Source organism: Triplophysa dalaica, chromosome 8 (genome assembly GCF_015846415.1).
Source record: "Triplophysa dalaica isolate WHDGS20190420 chromosome 8, ASM1584641v1, whole genome shotgun sequence".
NCBI lineage: Eukaryota > Metazoa > Chordata > Actinopteri > Cypriniformes > Nemacheilidae > Triplophysa > Triplophysa dalaica.
This window is the reverse complement of record NC_079549.1, coordinates 14,228,803-14,247,791: the sequence shown is the minus strand read 5'-3', so window position 1 is coordinate 14,247,791 and position 18,989 is coordinate 14,228,803. Positions and strand designations below refer to the sequence as shown.

The 18,989-nt window shown below is 38.8% G+C and overlaps 2 protein-coding genes across 3 annotated transcripts in view; one reads left to right on the top strand and one right to left on the bottom strand.

The window, feature by feature from the left end:
• Positions 1 to 4,337, top strand: part of kcnh3 (potassium voltage-gated channel, subfamily H (eag-related), member 3) — a 102,859-nt gene extending 98,522 nt beyond the window's left edge. The window contains exons 12-15 of the mRNA XM_056755661.1: positions 195 to 451; positions 979 to 1,079; positions 2,263 to 2,315; positions 2,404 to 4,337. Coding sequence (XP_056611639.1) covers positions 195 to 451; positions 979 to 1,079; positions 2,263 to 2,315; positions 2,404 to 3,294 — 1,302 coding nt within the window. The 3' untranslated portion in view covers positions 3,295 to 4,337. The remainder of the gene's footprint in view (positions 1 to 194; positions 452 to 978; positions 1,080 to 2,262; positions 2,316 to 2,403) is intronic.
• Positions 4,338 to 4,643: 306 nt separating this feature from the next.
• Positions 4,644 to 18,621, bottom strand: armc8 (armadillo repeat containing 8). 2 transcript variants are annotated; one of them, XM_056755705.1, is made up of 22 exons: positions 18,430 to 18,621; positions 16,397 to 16,473; positions 14,768 to 14,839; positions 13,972 to 14,114; positions 13,759 to 13,856; positions 13,511 to 13,603; positions 12,917 to 12,997; positions 11,697 to 11,772; positions 11,507 to 11,597; positions 11,376 to 11,436; positions 11,086 to 11,286; positions 9,963 to 10,058; positions 9,728 to 9,810; positions 9,483 to 9,564; positions 9,096 to 9,182; positions 8,715 to 8,807; positions 7,928 to 8,077; positions 7,730 to 7,825; positions 7,557 to 7,652; positions 7,397 to 7,469; positions 7,185 to 7,278; positions 4,644 to 7,094 (listed from the first exon to the last, which is right to left on the bottom strand). In XM_056755705.1, exons 3-22 carry the CDS (start codon positions 14,833 to 14,835, stop codon positions 7,061 to 7,063), a joined length of 1,896 nt encoding a protein of 631 aa, XP_056611683.1. In that variant the 5' UTR covers positions 14,836 to 14,839; positions 16,397 to 16,473; positions 18,430 to 18,621; the 3' UTR covers positions 4,644 to 7,060. The 2 variants fall into 2 exon arrangements, with proteins under 2 accessions (XP_056611683.1, XP_056611682.1); XM_056755704.1 differs by lacking the exon at positions 18,430 to 18,621 and adding an exon at positions 18,076 to 18,137.
• Positions 18,622 to 18,989: the final 368 nt, after the last annotated feature.

Here is an 18,989-nt window from a genome sequence, read left to right as displayed (position 1 = left end):
TAATTGTCTCTTTTTATGCAGCTATATGTTAACACCATTTATTATTCTTTGTTGATTTTAATGGATTCCAATACAGTTATTCTGAACTAATGTTAACAGATACTTCTTTTCATTTAAAATAAATATTAGTAAATGTTGTAATAAATTAGAATACATAGACACAAACATGACAGAATCTGTTCTCCCTCTCTCAGCTGGACTGGGAAAGCAACGGCGGCCTTGTCAAGAAACTACCTGCCATCCGCGAGGATGAGGAGAATGATGAAGAACAGCACTCGATTTCAAGACCCCCACGTTCTCCCATACGCCTGACCCGAGGGCTCAACTCCCCTCTGCGATCACCTCTCCTCCAGCCACGCCCCTTCCGGCCTCCGTCGGACCACACGAGACCTGCCACCCTCCAAATCCCTTCGGTCAGTTTCAGCAGCGCCCCTCCAGAACTTAGCCCGAGGTATGAACTGCACACCTGCACACAGTCTGCCTTAAAGACACGGTTGTAGCATCTGATTTAGCATTGAAATAATTAAGAGAGTCTGTGTTTAAAAGCTTGATACATTTAACAATTTACAGAAAAACGCTTCTACTTTGGGCCATGCATGGATCGCATTTCCTCAATGAGCTATAGTCCCCTGGTGGACATCATAAGAACTAAGCTGATTCATAATTTAATAGAAGTTTCTGGCTACCATGACAACCATTTTGGCCGGAATCATTCCATGCTCCAGTGATTGGCTCCTCAATTTCACACTAAGAAATCAGAGCTTAGCTAAAGCCACATTTTAATGGGCACAAAGTGAAGGAATCCATTTCACCGTTCATGTAGTACAGTGGGATTTATGTGTGTTAGAAGCGTTATATAAAGCTTTATAGACATTAGTCTTATGATTTGTACATTTGAATCATTAAACCGTGCAAAAGTCAAAATTGTTAAACCAATTTATCAACTACACATAAACAACATTTTTGATGTCTCTGTAGGTTTGTGGATGGAATTGAAACAGAAATTAATTTAAACTCAACACAGCGGTTTGAGTTTGGTCCCAGCCTACCTCAGAGTGGCCCCCCGTCCCCTTCTCCAGGTACGAACACAACCACATCTACACAGCAGGAAGCGGGAGAAAATATTATAAAGTGACATTTACAAGATCTAATTTTCATCTCTAGTCACACATTTTTGACTCTCCTTCCAAAAACTGACTCTAGTTCCACATTGCGCTTTATTTTAGCCAAGAACCACCCACTCAAGACATTTAAGTATGGCAACAGCTGAAATCAAATATAGCAAAACAAAGCTGAATATCTCTGAAGGACTTCTGGATTAATAAGTGCCCCAAACAAAACTATCAAAGATATCACCACTTATCAGGGTACTGTTTAATGCATCACTCCAGGTTTGAATTTGTGCCATGAACTTCACAAGAGAATTTAATAGTCCTCCGTCAGCAAAGTTCATTGAGGCTGTCTGAAATTCGAAATGTTTTCTGGTGGAAATAACCAGCCAGTCAGATTGGATTTTCATGTTAAGAGAAAACTAAAACTAAAATTCGTTGCTGTCCTTTCGAAACCTCAGATATCCAAATTCGCTGTTTATCAGGAAATTAAAGAAACACACTATATTTTTTAAATGATTAAATACTGTGATTTCAAAGTTGACAAGTACTTTTTAATAGTTTTTATGGTTGAGATATTTGCAAAACCAAGTGACAAACATAAAGAGTGACTAATAAAATGATATATGGTCAAAATATGGAGAAATGACACTTCAGAAGGACATTTTTCAAGTAACGGATCATGTACATCCAGCTGGTTGTCTCAAAATAATTCCCGAGACGGGGATCAGGACTTTTCCACATTATGGTACATTACACTGCTTATTACATGCCTTAACGCCACATGAGTAAATAGTTGGACACAAAATATTGATTCATAAAAATATTTTATGAACTAACAAATTCAAGGCTGGCACCAGAAAAGAGACAGCGGAGCGATCCGTTAAAAAGCATTTGGATAAGTCATGTGTTATTGATTTTAAGCAGCTGCTATTGCGTGAGAACAGACCTCTAAAAATCATGACTGACCAATCAGAATCAAGTTTTCCAGAGAGCCATGCAATATATATTTTACTACAGCATTTTATTTAAATAATGTTTACATTTTCATCCACCCATTCATTACTTACTACATTTCAAAATGTTTAACAAACTTGTGACACTGATGTGTGCAATGTAAAACTCACTGTGCTCTGTGTGTGGTTGTATGCAGTTAACCAGGAGCAGCTGGAAAACAAACAGAGCATCACCAAACTGAGTGAGGAGGTGAGTAAGTCGTAATATTGTTATCATGAATGAATGATGTGCATATTAAAAATAAAACATTTAATAATTGAACCTACATTATTCACAGATGACTAGTCTCTCCCATCAAGTGTCTCAACTGAGCAAAGAGCTACAGGAAATGACACGTCTCCTCCGTCCCTTGCTCTTCATTGGATCTCAACCCCTCCTGACAGCCCTCAACGCAACGATGCCAATGTCTCCCAGCAGCAACAGCGGTCCAACAATACCCCCGCCGCCGGTTCCCTCACCCACAGCTTCACCGTCCTCCCCACTCAGGCCTAGCCGCTCCCTATTGGACAGTGTGGACACTGGGAGCATAGTCTTACCCAGCTGTCTCACACCCACCAGTCCTCCACAGAGACCCAAGACACAAGCTCAGGTGTCTCCAAAAGGCTGTTCAAGGGGGCCTTCCTTACCAACCCTCCTCTGTCCAGTCACAGACCAAACAGAAGGATCTGGGCCTTCTAGCCAAGCGTACGCCCAAGACCAGCCGTCGCAAGCCCCTCTCACCTTTTCTTTCTCACTTCCTTCTTTTCGCTCTCAGTCTCCTTCCTGTTCTCCATGCCAGGGGCCACACCTCTCCTGTCCTGCAAATCACTGCAGAGGTTTGCTACCTCCACCCGTCTCACAGGACAACCCACCTCAGTTTTCTCATTGCTCGGCCCCTCCATCGATCAGTAACTCCCCTGGCGACCACAGGCTGGGCATGAGCCCCTTTCCCTCCTCCTCCGCTCCTTCCATTCAGTCGCGGTCGTGCACTCCTCCGTCATGCCCGCACATGTCGCCGCCTTGCAACTCCCTTCCCGAAAGCCAGGTCTCTTTCGGTACGTCGTGGGCCCAGCTGAACCCCGGGCCGACACCTCCTCAGTTAGAGATCGAGATGCAGGAGTGGGCACCAGGAGGGACGCCGTCCACAGAGCATATCAGCTTCATAGATGAAGAGGGACCACCACTGTGAAAGACAGATTGTGACTAGTTGACTGTAATAGTTAATGAGGACATTTGAGAGGAGAGCCGGGCCGACTGCAATTCCCCCAACACCTCTACGTCCTGAGATAACACAAAACTGACTCGTGTTGACACTCTTGTAATTTGCGAGATAGTGGCTCTGTTGCAAATCGTAGTAAGCTGCATACGTAGACGACGCATGAATGCAGCATGGTTAAGGCAATCCCACTTCTGAGGGTCCATATCGGTTACGAAAGCAAAGCGGGTCACTTGAATTTACAACAGGGCCACGGTCTCGGTTACTTTGGAGCTCCTTTGTACCTGATACCAGCCAGTCTTTTCCCTTTGAGCACAACTTCACGATTGTTTCTCTTTTAAATTTACATCCGTTACAGGGCATTCACAGGCACAGCAGCCGAACTGCGGAAAACCTGTGAGGATTTTATATAACAAAATTTTAAGTTGACTGAGTATCGCGCATACACCAGAATAAAGGAATTGTCAGGTGGAGTTTGTTATTTTTTGCAACGATTCTGTATTACCAAAATGATGTTTTTACTCTATGAATTATTTACCTTGGAAAATGAATTCATATTTAAATTTCCATACTCTGGAAACGAATGAAGCTGTCACAGCACATTATCTATGACGCCCAACACTTTATTTCTGTCCTCCGGTGGCTAAAACGGCATATTTAGTCAGAATGAGGATGCAGCACCTTGGGAAATGATCCAATTTAGTCAATTTAGAGATTGCTTCAGTTTATTCAGTCAAAACTAGCAGGATTTAGAGCAGTGGGTCTCAAGTTTACAGTATTGTGCAGTTTGTATGTTGGATCAGGTGTGTTAGAGACGGACAAAATGTGGGTCGCCATGACTGGAGTTGAGAGAAACTGATTTAGAATGAGCTGAAAGTTAGGTTATGGATGAGCTGAAGGTCATGTTTCTTTTTGAGACACAAAGCTAGGGATCAAAATGTACATGAGCCACACTGAAAAAAAGCGTCAAATAAGGAAATTAATTACATTAAAAAACTGTATTTTGCATTGTTACCTTAAAATATTTAGTCCCTATGTCTCCCTTGTATATTATATATATTATATTAAAACTATAAATATAAGTCAATATTATATAAATTATATATATATATATATATATATATATATATATATATATATATATATATATAAATGTATTTGTATACACATACAGCATATATATATATATATATATACACACACACATATATACAGTATATAGTAAAAGTGAAAGAAAATTATATAGATATTATTATACAACTATTTATAATTATATATAGAATTTGTCTTTTTTATGTTAAATGTTCCCCTGTGGTGATTAAAGCAAGTCTGAAAGTAATATAGAAAGAAGTCACAAATGGCCAAACTATCAATTGCTTTACAAAAAAGTTGAAATTGCTTAAAACAAATTAACGGCCATCTGTCCTGTAGCCTAATTTTATTCACTTGCCAATGCGAATATTTACACACATTTGCCACTTGGTGAGAGTTCATTTTTTACCCTAAATGACATGCCAAGCACTCCAGCATGTAGCAGCCTCATAAATCAAATTTTATTTCCCAGGTTGCCCCTCTTTACATAAAATATAAGGCATACTCAAGGCAACAAACTAGATTTTAAGACGACCGCAAGGTCAAACAAAGTCATTGTAACATCCGGAACAGTGAATCGAGTTAATCTGAACATTAGGGAGGGAGTGCCAGTTTATGGTCAGTTGGGACTGTGTTAGGGGTTGATATGCCATATATTGTGCAGAACATAGACGGTCCAGAGAGCTTGGCATGTCTGCAAATGTGACGTCTGCATAAATAGAATTAAATGAACACAGCTTTAGCCATCCTGCCAGCGTGCCTTCTCACAAAACAAGAAATCCTATAGCCCTCCCCATTCTTCAGCATTCACGTCACTTATCAAAAGCGGTTGGTCGTGTCACAATTGAGAGCACTGCACTTTTATTTCACTGTTTATTTAATTAAATATGCATTTATTTATTTGCTATCCTAAGAGCAGACTCCCATGAAGAACCTCACAGATGTTTCTTGCAGCTGGTGCCCATTCATTTTTCTCGCCACCCATGTGAATACGGATTACAGTATAATCACGGTCACATCAGCATCTCTGATATCCGATGACCAGCAACTAAGACGCCAGCATTATCTCCCACTAGTTTCAATAGTTGGCATATTACTGAGAACCGGAATGACATCATATCGTTTCATCAATTTGCTGAGGTCCATCCAAACTCGTGGTGTAGGCACACCATCTGTCCGTCCTAACTAACATGTGCTTGCTTAAACTGGAAAAGGGCACATTGCTTCTCAAAACAGAATTTGGTCTCCATTTTCTTTATGTAGGTCAGGGAGTCTGAATGTGGATAGTAGGAAATTTTATGGACTTTGGGGTCTGGGGGTTTCCTGCATGTCCAATTCATTTGCATGAGGAATGTGCCTGCATATATGGCAGGAGGGATTGGGGGGTGGGGGGGTTGCACGACCCAGGGCTTACAGGGGTCCAAATGTATTTTATTAACTGTAACAAGCTTTACAAGAGACTCTTGCCAGAATAATAAAACGAAAGGTGATGTTTTATAGGAATACAGACTTCTGTGCTTCTTTTAGTTCTTTCTTTAAACCTCTCAATGAAATAATTGTTCAAAATGCTGATTTTCAAGTGTATTCAATGTGTAGTGATTTTCATGAAGACCATCGAAGTGGGTAAACTCAAGTTGAAATGTTATGCACATGCATGGAGTTTTCTGTCACTCCCACAAGATTTTAGAAGTACCCACTAGGCCAATCTCTTTGATTTAAATTAAATAACCCTTCCCATCCCAGTAAAAAACAAAAGACACAAACCAATAGGCTGCTCCATGGCAGAGGCCTGCGTATATTTGAGTGGAAACATTCACTATTGAGCTTCATAAAGATGGTGTTATGATGAGGTTTTGTGGGGAGACAATTTTTTGTAAAGGGAGGGAGTAAAAAATATTATCCAGTGGTAAAGCAAACAAACTTTCGAATCGTTTGAATGGTTTCTATTAAATGCTTTGTGTGGGTATATTACCCAGCATGCTTCCTCTCCACATATACCCAAATTAGCCTATATTACAGAGAGGAAAATACAAAGGGGAAAAACAACCTGAAAGGGTAAATTAAAAATCCAAAAAATATATTTATATATTCATATTTATATATATATATATATATATATATATATATTTACGAGGTATGTATCCACAAAAAAAAAACAGTCTTGTTTCTAACCTCTCCTTGTGTCAAAGTCTAAATTAAAATAATAATAACAATAATTGTTATAATAATATAATCAATAGTAAATCAGCAAACCAAAATAAGGAGACTGGGCTCCTATAAGCTTAGCACTGAGAGGTCAGTCAGCTTTCTCCTAAGGGAGTCCAAAGTGTCCAAGTCTCCAAACCACCTGGTGGCGCTCCAACACGCTTTGAGGACGTTTTCCTTCACATTAAGTCCAAAACAAACAAACAAAAATAGTCCCAAGAGTTCAGCAGAAAACATTAACCCAACGTATCTGAAAGCCCAAACGGTGCTGTGGCCCCTGGCAACAGAGTCTCTGATTTGAGTTGTTTCGGGAGTCTCCACAACAAAAGGTGTCTTGTGCAACGAAACAAAATGGGAAGAGCAAAAAATAAATGCAAATCTAAAACAAAAGCACAGGAGATGCTCCTGGAGTTGTTAGGGCACGTCACACCGTTGTCCGAGGTCATGCTAAGTACTGCTGCATTGCTGTTTTTGCCCTGAGAGAGAGAAGGTCGATGCGAATGATCACGTCACAGTTACGGTAGCAAACCAAAAAGCTAAAAGATGAATTTAAATCTGCACTTTACCTGTCACAGAGGTTGGGATCTGATACCTGGCTGAGTTTGTGTAAGATATCAACAAAGCCCATCTCCCTCAGTTTGTCTTGTCTCTCTTGTGAGCCTAGAGCAAGCAGGAAAAGACGATCCTGTATTGCTCATATCCGATACACATAAACATCTCAAACAATGAATAAAATCACAGTGCATATATGTTGCCTTTGAGCAAGTTTACTCCTCACCATCTTCCTCATTCCAGATGAGGTTGGAGATGCAGAAGGTGGCGGCCAACTGCAGCTTCACATTTGAGTGACCCTGAAACACAGACAACAGCAGAATTTTGTAAATGCAGCATGCATCAATGCAAACAAGCATTTGGAAAATGAAACCAGTTGACTGTACCATATAATATTTGATTTTTTGGAGCATATCATCATTAGTCATAATGAGTTCCTTGGCAGTGTTTCCATCGGCGATGTTGGCCAATATGCACAGAGTCTGCAAAAAGACGACACTTATTGATATCCTTTAAACGCTTAAACATGTTAGCATTCAAGTGTGTTTGTGTATCTAACCTGCTCTTTGACCTCTATGCTGTGTTCTCCCTCCAGGATAAGAGTGACCGCTTGCATTATCTGCTTTCCATGTGAGCTCATGATCTGGTCTATATGCTACGACAAACAAGAGACAATTAGCTTGTGTGTGTGTTACAGGAAACTGATAAGGTTGTCATACTCTGGAAAAGAGAATACATTAGTCAGCATTTGTCTTACTGGTCTGGTAGAGAGCAGGTTTCGAAGCAGCCCCAGTGTCTTCATGAGCACATTGGTATCAGGGTCAGACAATAGTCTAAACAGCTGTTCTGTGCCCAGTGCTCGAACAATCTCCACCTTCACCTTCTGATCTGCCTGGAACGCCATGTTCTACACAAGTACACATATGACACATCCAATTGACAAACCGTACATGTTGAGCTTTATGTACAAGTGGAGGGTTTCGCTATAGTTTTGGGATAGTAATAATACAATATGGTGACCCTAGACTACAAAACCAGTCGTAAGGGTATATATTTTGAAATCGTGATTTATACATCATCTGAAAGTTGAATAAATAAGCTTAGCATTAATGTATGATTTGTAAGGAAAGGATTATTTTTTGTCAAGATACAACTATATGAAAATCTGGAATCAGAGGGTGCCAAAAAAATGAAATACTGAGAAATCGTTGTCCAACAAAAGTTGTCCATCATATTAGTTGAAGTAGGCCGTTGCTAAGAAGTTTGTTTTAACGCTCTTTATTGGCTTACCACTGTAATGACGTTGTAGAGAGTAGATGAACCCGAAAGCTGTAATTCTAAGGTTTACATAAAATTTGAAGTAAAGGAAATTTACAAAATATCTTCATGGAACATGATCTTTCCGTAATAACCTAATGGCCCATAATCTATAACCCATACAATGTATTGTTGGCTATTGCTACAAATATACACACGTTACTTATGACTTCTTTTGTGGTCCAGGGTCTGGATTAAATGTGAACAGCACTGAATTGGTCTCTTACCATGAGAGCCCAGATGCCATTGACCCTCAGGGCTGGACTGTCACTTTGTGTGAGGCTGCATAGTAACTCAATGACACCAGACTCTAAGATAGGCTGTGTACAAACACAAAAAAACATGTCTAAACACACACAATCCCTTTACAGAACAAAGCAATGAGGATTCATCTCTTCAGAAGATTTATTTTAATGATGAGAAGTTCAATTCAAAATAATTGTTTTACTACTGTACGTTGATGTACAGAATTAACAATTATGGCTGGAGCTCAAATAGTATGGAGATGATTTCATAATGATGAGCAAAAACAAGTATCAAACTTTTCTTCAAATCCCAAACATAAAATCTTTAGCTCCTTAAATTGTGTGCATTTTTATAGTATTTACCTCTTTGCTGGGGGAAAACTCCAGAAGTAAGTTGCATAGTGTTGAAGAGGCCATCACCAGCACCTCATCTGGTGCATTCTGTAATAACTGCCCACAAAAACAAACATGCATTCAGACAGTATCCCTCAAACCTCCAGTAAATGAAATTTAGCGGCATCTGGCGTTGAGGTTTTGAATTGCAACCAATGCCTCACTCTACCCCTTCCTTTTAACCACTATGGTAGCTGACACAGAACTATGTCGTTGCATTATGTAAGGTCTTTATACACCTCTGAACACATAGTTATGTATATTATATTGCATTTCTGTCAAAAGATCCTCAAAAAAAATGACAGCTTGGACCTTAACGTTCGATTTCGTGTAATTCAATGTCAGGTGCATACGTACCTTCATTAGCGGCTTCCATACTGCGTGATCATGGAAACTTGTTCTTAGCTGTTGTACAGATCGCGATAAACTGTGCAAGCATCTAGAGGAGATTTTAAGAAATAAATATGTTTTTGTTTGCATCCTTTAAAATCTTTCATTAACCAACTTCTGCTGCCCTTTCAACACATTTTACATTTATAAGTCGCTTTTCGACATTTTTGGCAGACAATAATGAACTGTGAAGGTGAAACTGTGCATCGTACCTGACTGCTGCTAACCGTACTTTGATACTGGATTCTGATAGGCCGCTAACAATTCTGTCCATCATGTTCTCCGTCTCTGTGATCTTTATTGAAAAATGATATTTGGGGTCACAGACATCAATCTTCATGCTGCACTTCTAGGCCATATGATTAAACCCTTAAGTCTTCAAGTGAGTGTTGATACTCAGATCTCTAGAACAGCCTACAGGTGCAGATGAGCCCCATAATGTCTCACCTTTTTCCTAATGTCCTCGTCGTTGGACCCCAGCGAGGCGTAGAGTTTGAACGCTGCCTGTCTGAGCTCATGTGCATGTTTCAGGTCATGATCCAACTACAGGAAGAACGACTGACAGTTAAAATAGCCTAAACAATATCATAGGAATTGCATTAGATAATTTCTGTTTAAACCTGGTTTTCATGTTTAAAGGACTCATCGGATAAGCACTTTCAACAAGTTGATATGATTTATTAGGGTCTTCATGAAATGTCTGTTACATATTTTGCTCAAAAACACTCAATGGCTGTGGCAATCGTTTAATATATTAACGCACAAAATGTATTAACCTGCAGACAGCTAAACTCCAAGAGCCTATTTGCCAAATAACATACAAATAGAGATTAAGTTGAACACTGGCTTTGCATGTTCTATTTAGCCTGTGACTGTTCATATACTTACGTTATCCTCCTCTATATACGGTACATGTACTTCAATTCCGACTGTTGATAAATGTTACTCACATCGGAAGCTTTGTCTCGTTCAGTTGGTGTCGCTCCCTCTTGAGAAACAACTTTGAAGCTAATCCTGCTTGTACTGCCCCAGGTTGATAAAGCGCTCTGGCTTGAAGTGATTAGCGCAAACAAGCAGGTTTATATTTTTGGTTTCCGAGGGATTTACACTAAAAATAAAATAAATCCACTCCTGTCTCGTCTCTTCATAGGTTGGGACTCTACACAAATACTTGTGTTCGTCTGTGCAGCCAACTACATTACATTTTCCACGTTGTCCACAAACTTTAGCCATGGCGTCACGTTACGTTACACTGCTGTGGCTTGTGAAAACAACAATGGCGGCAGCGCTGTGGGGAAACTGTGTAGACTATGGGTCGGAAACATTATAAGAGCCTCCCTCTAGGTCACAGGAGCAAAATCTGCTCGATTTCTCACATGCTTGCAGGGAAAGGCACATCAAAACAAACTTACTGGGTTCCTTTTTTTTTACTTTGAGTTGGTAGATGGATCGGGGAACCGATTATTGCACTTAAACGTGGAAAAAGTCAGATTTTCATCCCATGAGCCCTTTAAATGTGTCTAAAAAAGTGTAAATTGAGTGTGTGTGTGTATATAAAGTATCAAGTCACCCTTTTAAAGTCATTGATGGCACTGACAGAGCTGGGGTATTTGAAGTAATCGGCCAGCATGGAAACGAGATGGTCAGTGACACTGGCGATCCGCTGCAGTTCTATGTCCGGCTCCATCAGGTAGGCCAGCGTCTCCGCCCCTTCAACACGCTCCTCTAGTAACCGTTCTTTACTGCACATCCGCACCAGACACGGCAGAGTCTGTCCATATAAACACACATGGAATCATGTAGTACACATGCATTACAGCACTGGATTCTGATTTGAATCAGATGAATCTAATTTGGTACCTTTAGTACAATACAGTTGTCATCTGTCCTGATGGCTCCTGCTCGACACATGTATGTTAAACTGAGAGAAAGAGAAACGTTAGAACGGGAATAAGTAAAAGTATACTTTTACATAAGTGAGATTTACTCACCATTTGCCAGCTGTAAGTTGCATTTCTATGGGTTTGTCCCTTTGCATCATTCTGACAAAAACCTGAGAGAGCTGCTCTCCATCTACTAGCACTAAGAAACACACACAAACAATTGATATTTCATCTCAGTATATTTGAGGAAGAGGACAACATCGTGTGGCGATAAAAGCATGAAGAGGGACACACTTACCATTCACCAGTGTCATGGACACCTGAGTGTTCTCATAGGCCAAGACTGAGAAACACTTTAACGCCTGCATACGCACCTACAGTGAGAGTTCAAAAAACACACTTTCTCAAAATATAAACAACATGCACATCACAATTAAAGTAGTAATAACCTTAAAGTAGTAATATTAGGAAACTAAACTGCAAAAGTAAAGTATCCTTAAACTAGACTCACGTAAGAGGCTTAAGTTTATTTTTAATAACAAGAAAAAAAAAACAGAAAGCGGTGATCATGAGGCACAATTAAAAAAAGAATTACTCTTAACATCTTAAAAACACGCAGTGCTCAAAATGGTGAAAAAAGTGAGATATAGCACAAAAGTCATCTGACGTGTACACAGACAAGCTAATTATAAATGTAAACACATCATTTTATTAAGAAAACACATTTGTGACCCTGGACGACTAAACCAGTCTTACGGGTAATTTTTTTGAAATTGAGATTTTAACATTATCTGAAAGCTGAAGAAATAAGCTTTCTATTGATATATGGCTTGTTAGGATAGGACACTAAACTCCATTTACAAAGCTGGAATCTGAGGGTGCAAAAAAATCTAAATATTGAGAAAATCGCATTTGAAGTTGTTGATCTGAGACACTCTGCCAGGCCATCCACTCACAAAAATTTAGTTTTTGTACATTTACAGTAGGACATTTATAAAATATCTTTGTAGTAGAGTAGGCGGGGCGAGACCGTGGTTCGAGTCCGGTGAGTAATTGTGAATTAGCGCCAGCTGTGCGCACACCGGGCTCGAATCACGTAGGAGATGGGAGGATATAAAAGGAACAAGCGACCGGACCGTCGAAGAGAGAGGACCGGGCCCGAACTTATGTTATGTTTGTATTTATATTTATGTTCATGTTTTGTTCGCCGGCGGTCGTCCGTGAGGGGCCGCCGGCTGTTATATTCATTTATTAAATGTATGAAATGTCTTCCGGTTCCCGCCTCCTTCCTTCCATTTTATTGAGTTGTGTTACAATCTTAATGGAACATGATCTTTACTTAATATCCTAATGATTTTTGGCAAATAGAAAAAACGTAAAATTTCACCCCTACCATGTATTTTTGACGATTACTAAAAATTTTCCCTTGCTACTTAAGACTGGTTTTGTTGTCCAGGTTTTGTCACATTTGAGTGTAAACGGGACTTGAGACATGATGTGTTCTCTTCTGTTTCGGACCTTATAGGATGGAGAGATGAGCAGAGGAGCAATGTTCTGGATGGCAGCGTGGTTGAACAAAACTGTCTGATGTTCTGGAGTCTAAACATAGAGAGAAACAAGCTATTTTTTTGCATTGTCAAAGGGACAGTTCACCCAAAAATAACAATTCTGTCATCATTTATTCACCTTCATGTCGTTCAAAACCTGTATATCACTCTTTCTTCTGTGGAACACAAAAGAAGATATTTTGAGAAATGACTCTTTGACCCTCATTGACCTCCATTGAATGGCCACAAAACCACAATGTTTTTTGGTTACCAACGTTCTTCAAAATATCTTTTATGTTCGGAATTCTTCTTTTGAGCTTCGTTTGTGTTTATACAGATTTTGAATTACATATAGGTGAATAAATGTTTTCAGTTGTTTACATTTTAAGTTAGGGTGACTATTCATTTAAAGGCGCATTATGATTAAATCAGAGGTACAGTCACAGGTCTGTGTATGTCAGATATTTTCCTATAACATGACTAATTCAAACAAAACTTAAGAGTTTTTTCAAGCTGAATAGATGCGTATTCAATGTGTGATGAACCGGAGTTGTCAGAGTGTTACCTTGCAGCAGTGAGCGAAGATTTGCGTGATGTATTCCTGCGTGTGCTGTGATCGGCTTAGCAGAGACATGAGGTGGGGGATCACAGTGAGGTCCTAAAAAATTGTACACTTCTGTTTAGACCAGTGCATATGTCATTTTAAAATTCCCTGGTACTGACAAATGTGTAAACTGGTACCCTCTTCACAGTTGATGTGTATGTGTATGTTTGGGTAATAAAAATACAAAAGGTGACGTGATGTTGACTTACTGTGTATAACAGCTGCACTGGTGTTACTGGACTGATGAAAACAGTTCTTAAACAGCGCAGACATGCTTCAATGAAGATCAGCTCAGAACACAAAAGACCTGCACATACACAAAACATATTTGTGTTTCTCTTTCGGAAATACATCATCACAGGTCAGTACATATTTCAAAAGAGTGAATAATAGAGGGCGAGAGAGTGATAATGAGAGAGAACCTTGTAGCAGGGCCGGGATGATGTGACAGTCCACCAGGGACTTGATGTTGTTCTCTGTGCCCATTGCCAGACTTCCCAACACCACCGCACATTCAGTCCTTAACTCTAGACTGGATGAACTCTGCTGGAGAAGATAAAGCAGTCTACACACACAAACAAACACACACACACACACACACACACTTTATCAGTAATAACATTGAAAAACTTCAAACAATAAAACACAGAATGCTCATTATTATATCAGATATTATTTTTTATCTGTTTCCACTTTAAACTTTTTAAATACTGTGTTACAATATTATTGCACAATGAGCGATTATAGATATGAGTCATTTTTATTAGTGGAGCCTTGGAAGCCGAAACAACTATAATTTGTTAAATTACTATAGAGGGTATACATTGACATCACTTTCCTGCCGGGACACGCCCCCTTGAGCACAAAGACACGTTCCCCTGAGTGGTAAAACACGCAGCAAAATGGCCGAAGAGAATAGGAGAAACAAAGAAACCGGGAATTAAACCCACAATTATTTTTCAGAAATCACAAGCTGCTGGACTGGACGGTGATACTTAAGACATCTCTACGACTTACATAGGAGTCAGGTGTTCCTGGACACTAAAATGTTGCTCGGAATTGGGTTTCCCTAATATTGTAAGCAGTCATTTTGCTGAGTGTCTTATCATCCAGGAGTTGAGACCCAACGTTCATACCCTCTATAGGTGTGATTCTTGATTCTGATTGGCTGCATTGCTGTTGTATTGGTTCAAAGTTGGTTAAAGTGGGTGGACCTACCTCGGCACAGCTCCCAAAACAATCAAGTTAGCTTTTTGTTTGTTGTTTCCGATGACAGCATTCTTCATGTCACTGTCAACACAAGCCCATACATTTATTTACTGTACCAAACACGTTTCTGCTTTAGCACAAGTCAAAATAGAATAATAGAACAAAATATAAAGTTTTTAATCATCTTGGTGGTGCTCTCTCAGTTATTCTAAATAAACCTACTTGTACTACAAACTGGTGCAAGACCATGAAGGGAAAAGATCATAAATGAGTGTAACTGATGCTTCATCATTGCATTTATCATTCTTGCGTTGTCACTTGAATTAAAATGTAGTTTGTTACTGGGACTGCTACTTTAAATAAACAGCTAAAACATACAGAGTTGCATATCGCTAGTGTCATTCTGAAACCTTGTATCTACATTTTTTTTCCTTTTTTTTCTTTGTCATAAATCAAAGTTATTAGTCACGCTTTAAGTTTGTCACTGGGTTTTGCAAATATCTAACAAAAGCATCCAAAGCATTAAAATGTGCTTGTCAACTTTGACAACACAGTATTGAATCATTTACAGTACAGTGTTTTCTCCTGAAAAACAGCCAATTTGGACATCTGAGGTTTTGAAACGACAACAACGGGATACCAACTATATAACTAAACATACAGTCAACATTTACAATGTAAATATTTGTGCAATTTAGATCATGTTGGGCTGAACAAAGGTTCACCATTGGGAAAGGATTCCATGACATTTATACCAGAAGCTTCCTGGCATTGATCATCGTTTTTTTTATTATGAATGTTGATTATAGTTTAGTTTGCGTGTTTTGCATACTGTTGCTGGTTTCCATCGGTTATTTATAAAAAACTATTAATTTATCCATTTTTTGAGGAAAAAGACTTTTGCAACTACATTACCATCCTCTTTAACAGCACAAACGTACTAAAATAAGTAGATCAAGTAGCATCCATTACACACCTAATGCACATAGTTTTCTCTACATTTTCAAGAATTAGCAGCACCCAACCTCTTTATGTCTTTGTTGAGAAGTGATACAGAGAAAATAAATAAATAATTGCCCAGAAGATTTATTTTATTCTCACTAAAATCACTTGAACGTACTTGTTGTAAATATAATTTTTGGTAACTTTCCAGGACGAATTGAATGCAGCATTCAATGTGACCAATCCCAACTTCTGACTTTAAAAGACACGCCTCAACCCGAAAAGTAAGGACTGCATGAATATCATGGGCAACTGCATTCATCTCGTAAACACAATAATTGAGATTTGATAAACCAATGCACAAGCTCTTAAAGAATCTGCTCTGCTCTGATGGCGGCTCTACTTTTGAGTAAAAGTATGGCTGGGGCAGTCAGGAAGCATCTGAATAACAGTAACAAGAGCTTGAGCTCTGAGTTAAAAATAAAGATGATGATACTCGAGTCGCGTTCAAACGTTCTCAGTCAGTACAGCACCACAAACACACAAGATCTATTTTTCCCTTGTGTTATAAAACACTCTACAGAATGAGTGTGTGTATGTTTAAAGACCAAAAGTTAACCGTTTAAAGTGACAGTCTCACCTTTACCATACAACAGTAAAGCGTGACCCATGACGGACACATGACTCTGTACTCACATGACTCCTTGCAGCACATTCTGTGGGTCGGGGTCGAAAAGCCGGTCAACATAGTGGCGACTCGTGGCTGTGACTTCCTGCATGGTGACAAATGAAAGCACAAACATGATTCAGCAAACGCACAGAGACGTCAAACCAGGCCACAAGTCCCATTCTCGGCCCATAGCCACCCTCTCCCGGCTCACTGGGTCATAACAGTCAACCAGTCTGTTTATCCTTACAGTTGCCAACTGTTGATAGAAGCATCTAGAAGGAGAGCAGGTTACAACTCTCAAACTGGAGCTTGCTCAATTTAAGATCAGAGAAATGGGGGAATAATGGTCAGATTTCAACTCTGACATAACAAACTGTCTATGCAATTGGCAGGCAATGCCAGATCATCAACCAAATAAATTCATATTACAGTCACAAGAGTATTAAAACATTTGAACCATGTTATTATTAAATATCTGTTATTTGGCTTTCTGGTCGCTATTACAGAACCCTTTGGACGCTTTGATAGCCACGTCAAAGCAAGTTTCTTCATTAACTGCCTGTTGTAAGGGGTACCTGGGAGATGTCAGGCACTATTTAGATAAGCAAATAACTGAACTGCAATTTTACTACTACCTCAACACTACTACAAAAACTACAACAACAGGACGTAAACAGCCAATTTGTCTCTCTGATGCTGGCAAGTTACTCATGACAAATAAAAGCATCACTGTGAACCGCTGCAACAACATGAATATTATAGAGCTATTATAGATCAATATTATAGATTATAGACACATAGATCATATTGAAACATTTGTCAGTTGGATGCTAAAACAAGCAGCAATTTTTTGCATACATTTACACGAACAGGACAGGGAATTATTTTAAGATAAAAGTTACACATAGTACCTCTAAACCCTCCCCCTATGTTCTTTTCAGGGTCTGATGTCATAAATTTTACTATATAATAATCTTATGAAAATACCTATAGATAAAGTCCAATGTTTACAAGACACATGAGAAGCGTACTTGTTCAAAAATACTGTGTGCTAATGTCTATCAATACTATATGAGCCTAGTTTTGAATGTGTGTTGGAAAAGAATGGGGGTCTCTAGGGTCTCACAGAGTAGAAAGAAAAGCCAGTCTTAACAATGCATGAAGCTTAACGATTTGAGACATTTCCCAGACAAAAGTGACACTTCTGATGCTAATACTTTACTTTAAATGTACCATGCTAATACCCGATTATATAAATATGGTCATCATTCAGCGTCATGCTATGCAACAACGTACAATAGTATTGCATTCAAATACCATCAAAGACCTATGCTACTATCAAAATAAATGCTTGATCAACATGTGATCAAATACAATAGAGAACTGTCAAAAGGGGGGCGTTACCTCACATTTCCCATTAGATTATCATTGATCTACCTTACCAAAGAAAACCAAGCAGGTTTGAGTGTGATTTTGGAGCCGGAGTTCCGAATAGAGATTGAAAACTAACTATAACTTTGATTTGACAGTTCAGAGCACCTCCAGTTCTACTAGTAGCCACATAAACACACAGCCAGTCATTATAAACCACAAACCGTTTAAGGCCTAATCGCTCTCTAAAGTCTATCTAATATGTCTAGTATATATATGAGAAATAATAAAGTGAACATAATAGATTTTGATGTTTATAATGAGAGAGACTCACAGATAACACGCTGATGCGTAAAGGGGCCTCCAGCAGGCACGCCATCATTCATTCAGCGAAACATTCACAGCGGCACTTTCCACAAACACTTTTTAATCATTGCGATATTCACAGCAGCACTTTCAAGACTAATTCATGACACCGACCACAAGTTCAGCACATTCCACACCAGCGGGTGGCAAATTTTACTAACCATTCAGTATATAAATCGTCTTTTAAAAAGCACAATACCATTAAAAAATAAACAAAAATGAATGCACATTTAAAATATTTACACAACTATTCTTTAACAACTACTTTACAGAACCAATATATGTTTAAAAGCTTAAATTCCATAAAATTAAAGGGACATACATTTATTTTGTTTCGACGAAGGGCGCTTGGTGGAGTTTCCAAACTAACATGACGTATTTTTTAAATGTTCATCAATTTCAAATATTGGCAGCTGAACTTATAAAAAAAGATTAAACTTAGTTAAATAAGCTCATAATTTATTTCAAAATCTCTTCTGCCATATCCTTATAACGCTGAGAATGAAACATAAATAAATAACCACAAAAAAGAAACCACGTGACAAAAAGTAATCAACGAAACATTCTCAGACGCACTTTCACCACACTTTCAGTTTTTAATTTCAAGGCCTATAATTTGCATTAGTTTTTTCCAAAAATATTTGCCTAAAGCATCGACTGTATGTGTTATAACAATAACAAATAGAAAACAGCATTGAACATGGCATTGTACTTTAGGAAATGGTAAACATCACAAAGCAAAAGGTAAAGACAGTCTGTAGTCTTCTGGTCAATGATGTCAGTTGTCTGCCTGGAGCAGTGTAAACGAAATTAATTCTTACAGATATATGACTTTATTTTCATTTTCATTTTTTTCGGTTTGTTTCATTGTTGTCTAACGTA

Excerpts from the sequence above, each read along its gene's own strand:
- armc8 (XM_056755704.1), bottom strand. The coding sequence starts at position 18,123 with ATGATGGCGTGCCTGCTGGAGGCCCCTTTACGCATCAGCGTGTTATCT. Across the intron at positions 13,857-13,971 it reads CATCCCGGCCCTGCTACAAG|GTCTTTTGTGTTCTGAGCTG; the intron begins GTTCTCTCTCAT and ends GTGTATGTGCAG. Across the intron at positions 12,998-13,510 it reads TCTTCGCTCACTGCTGCAAG|ACTCCAGAACATCAGACAGT; the intron begins GTAACACTCTGA and ends CTCTATGTTTAG.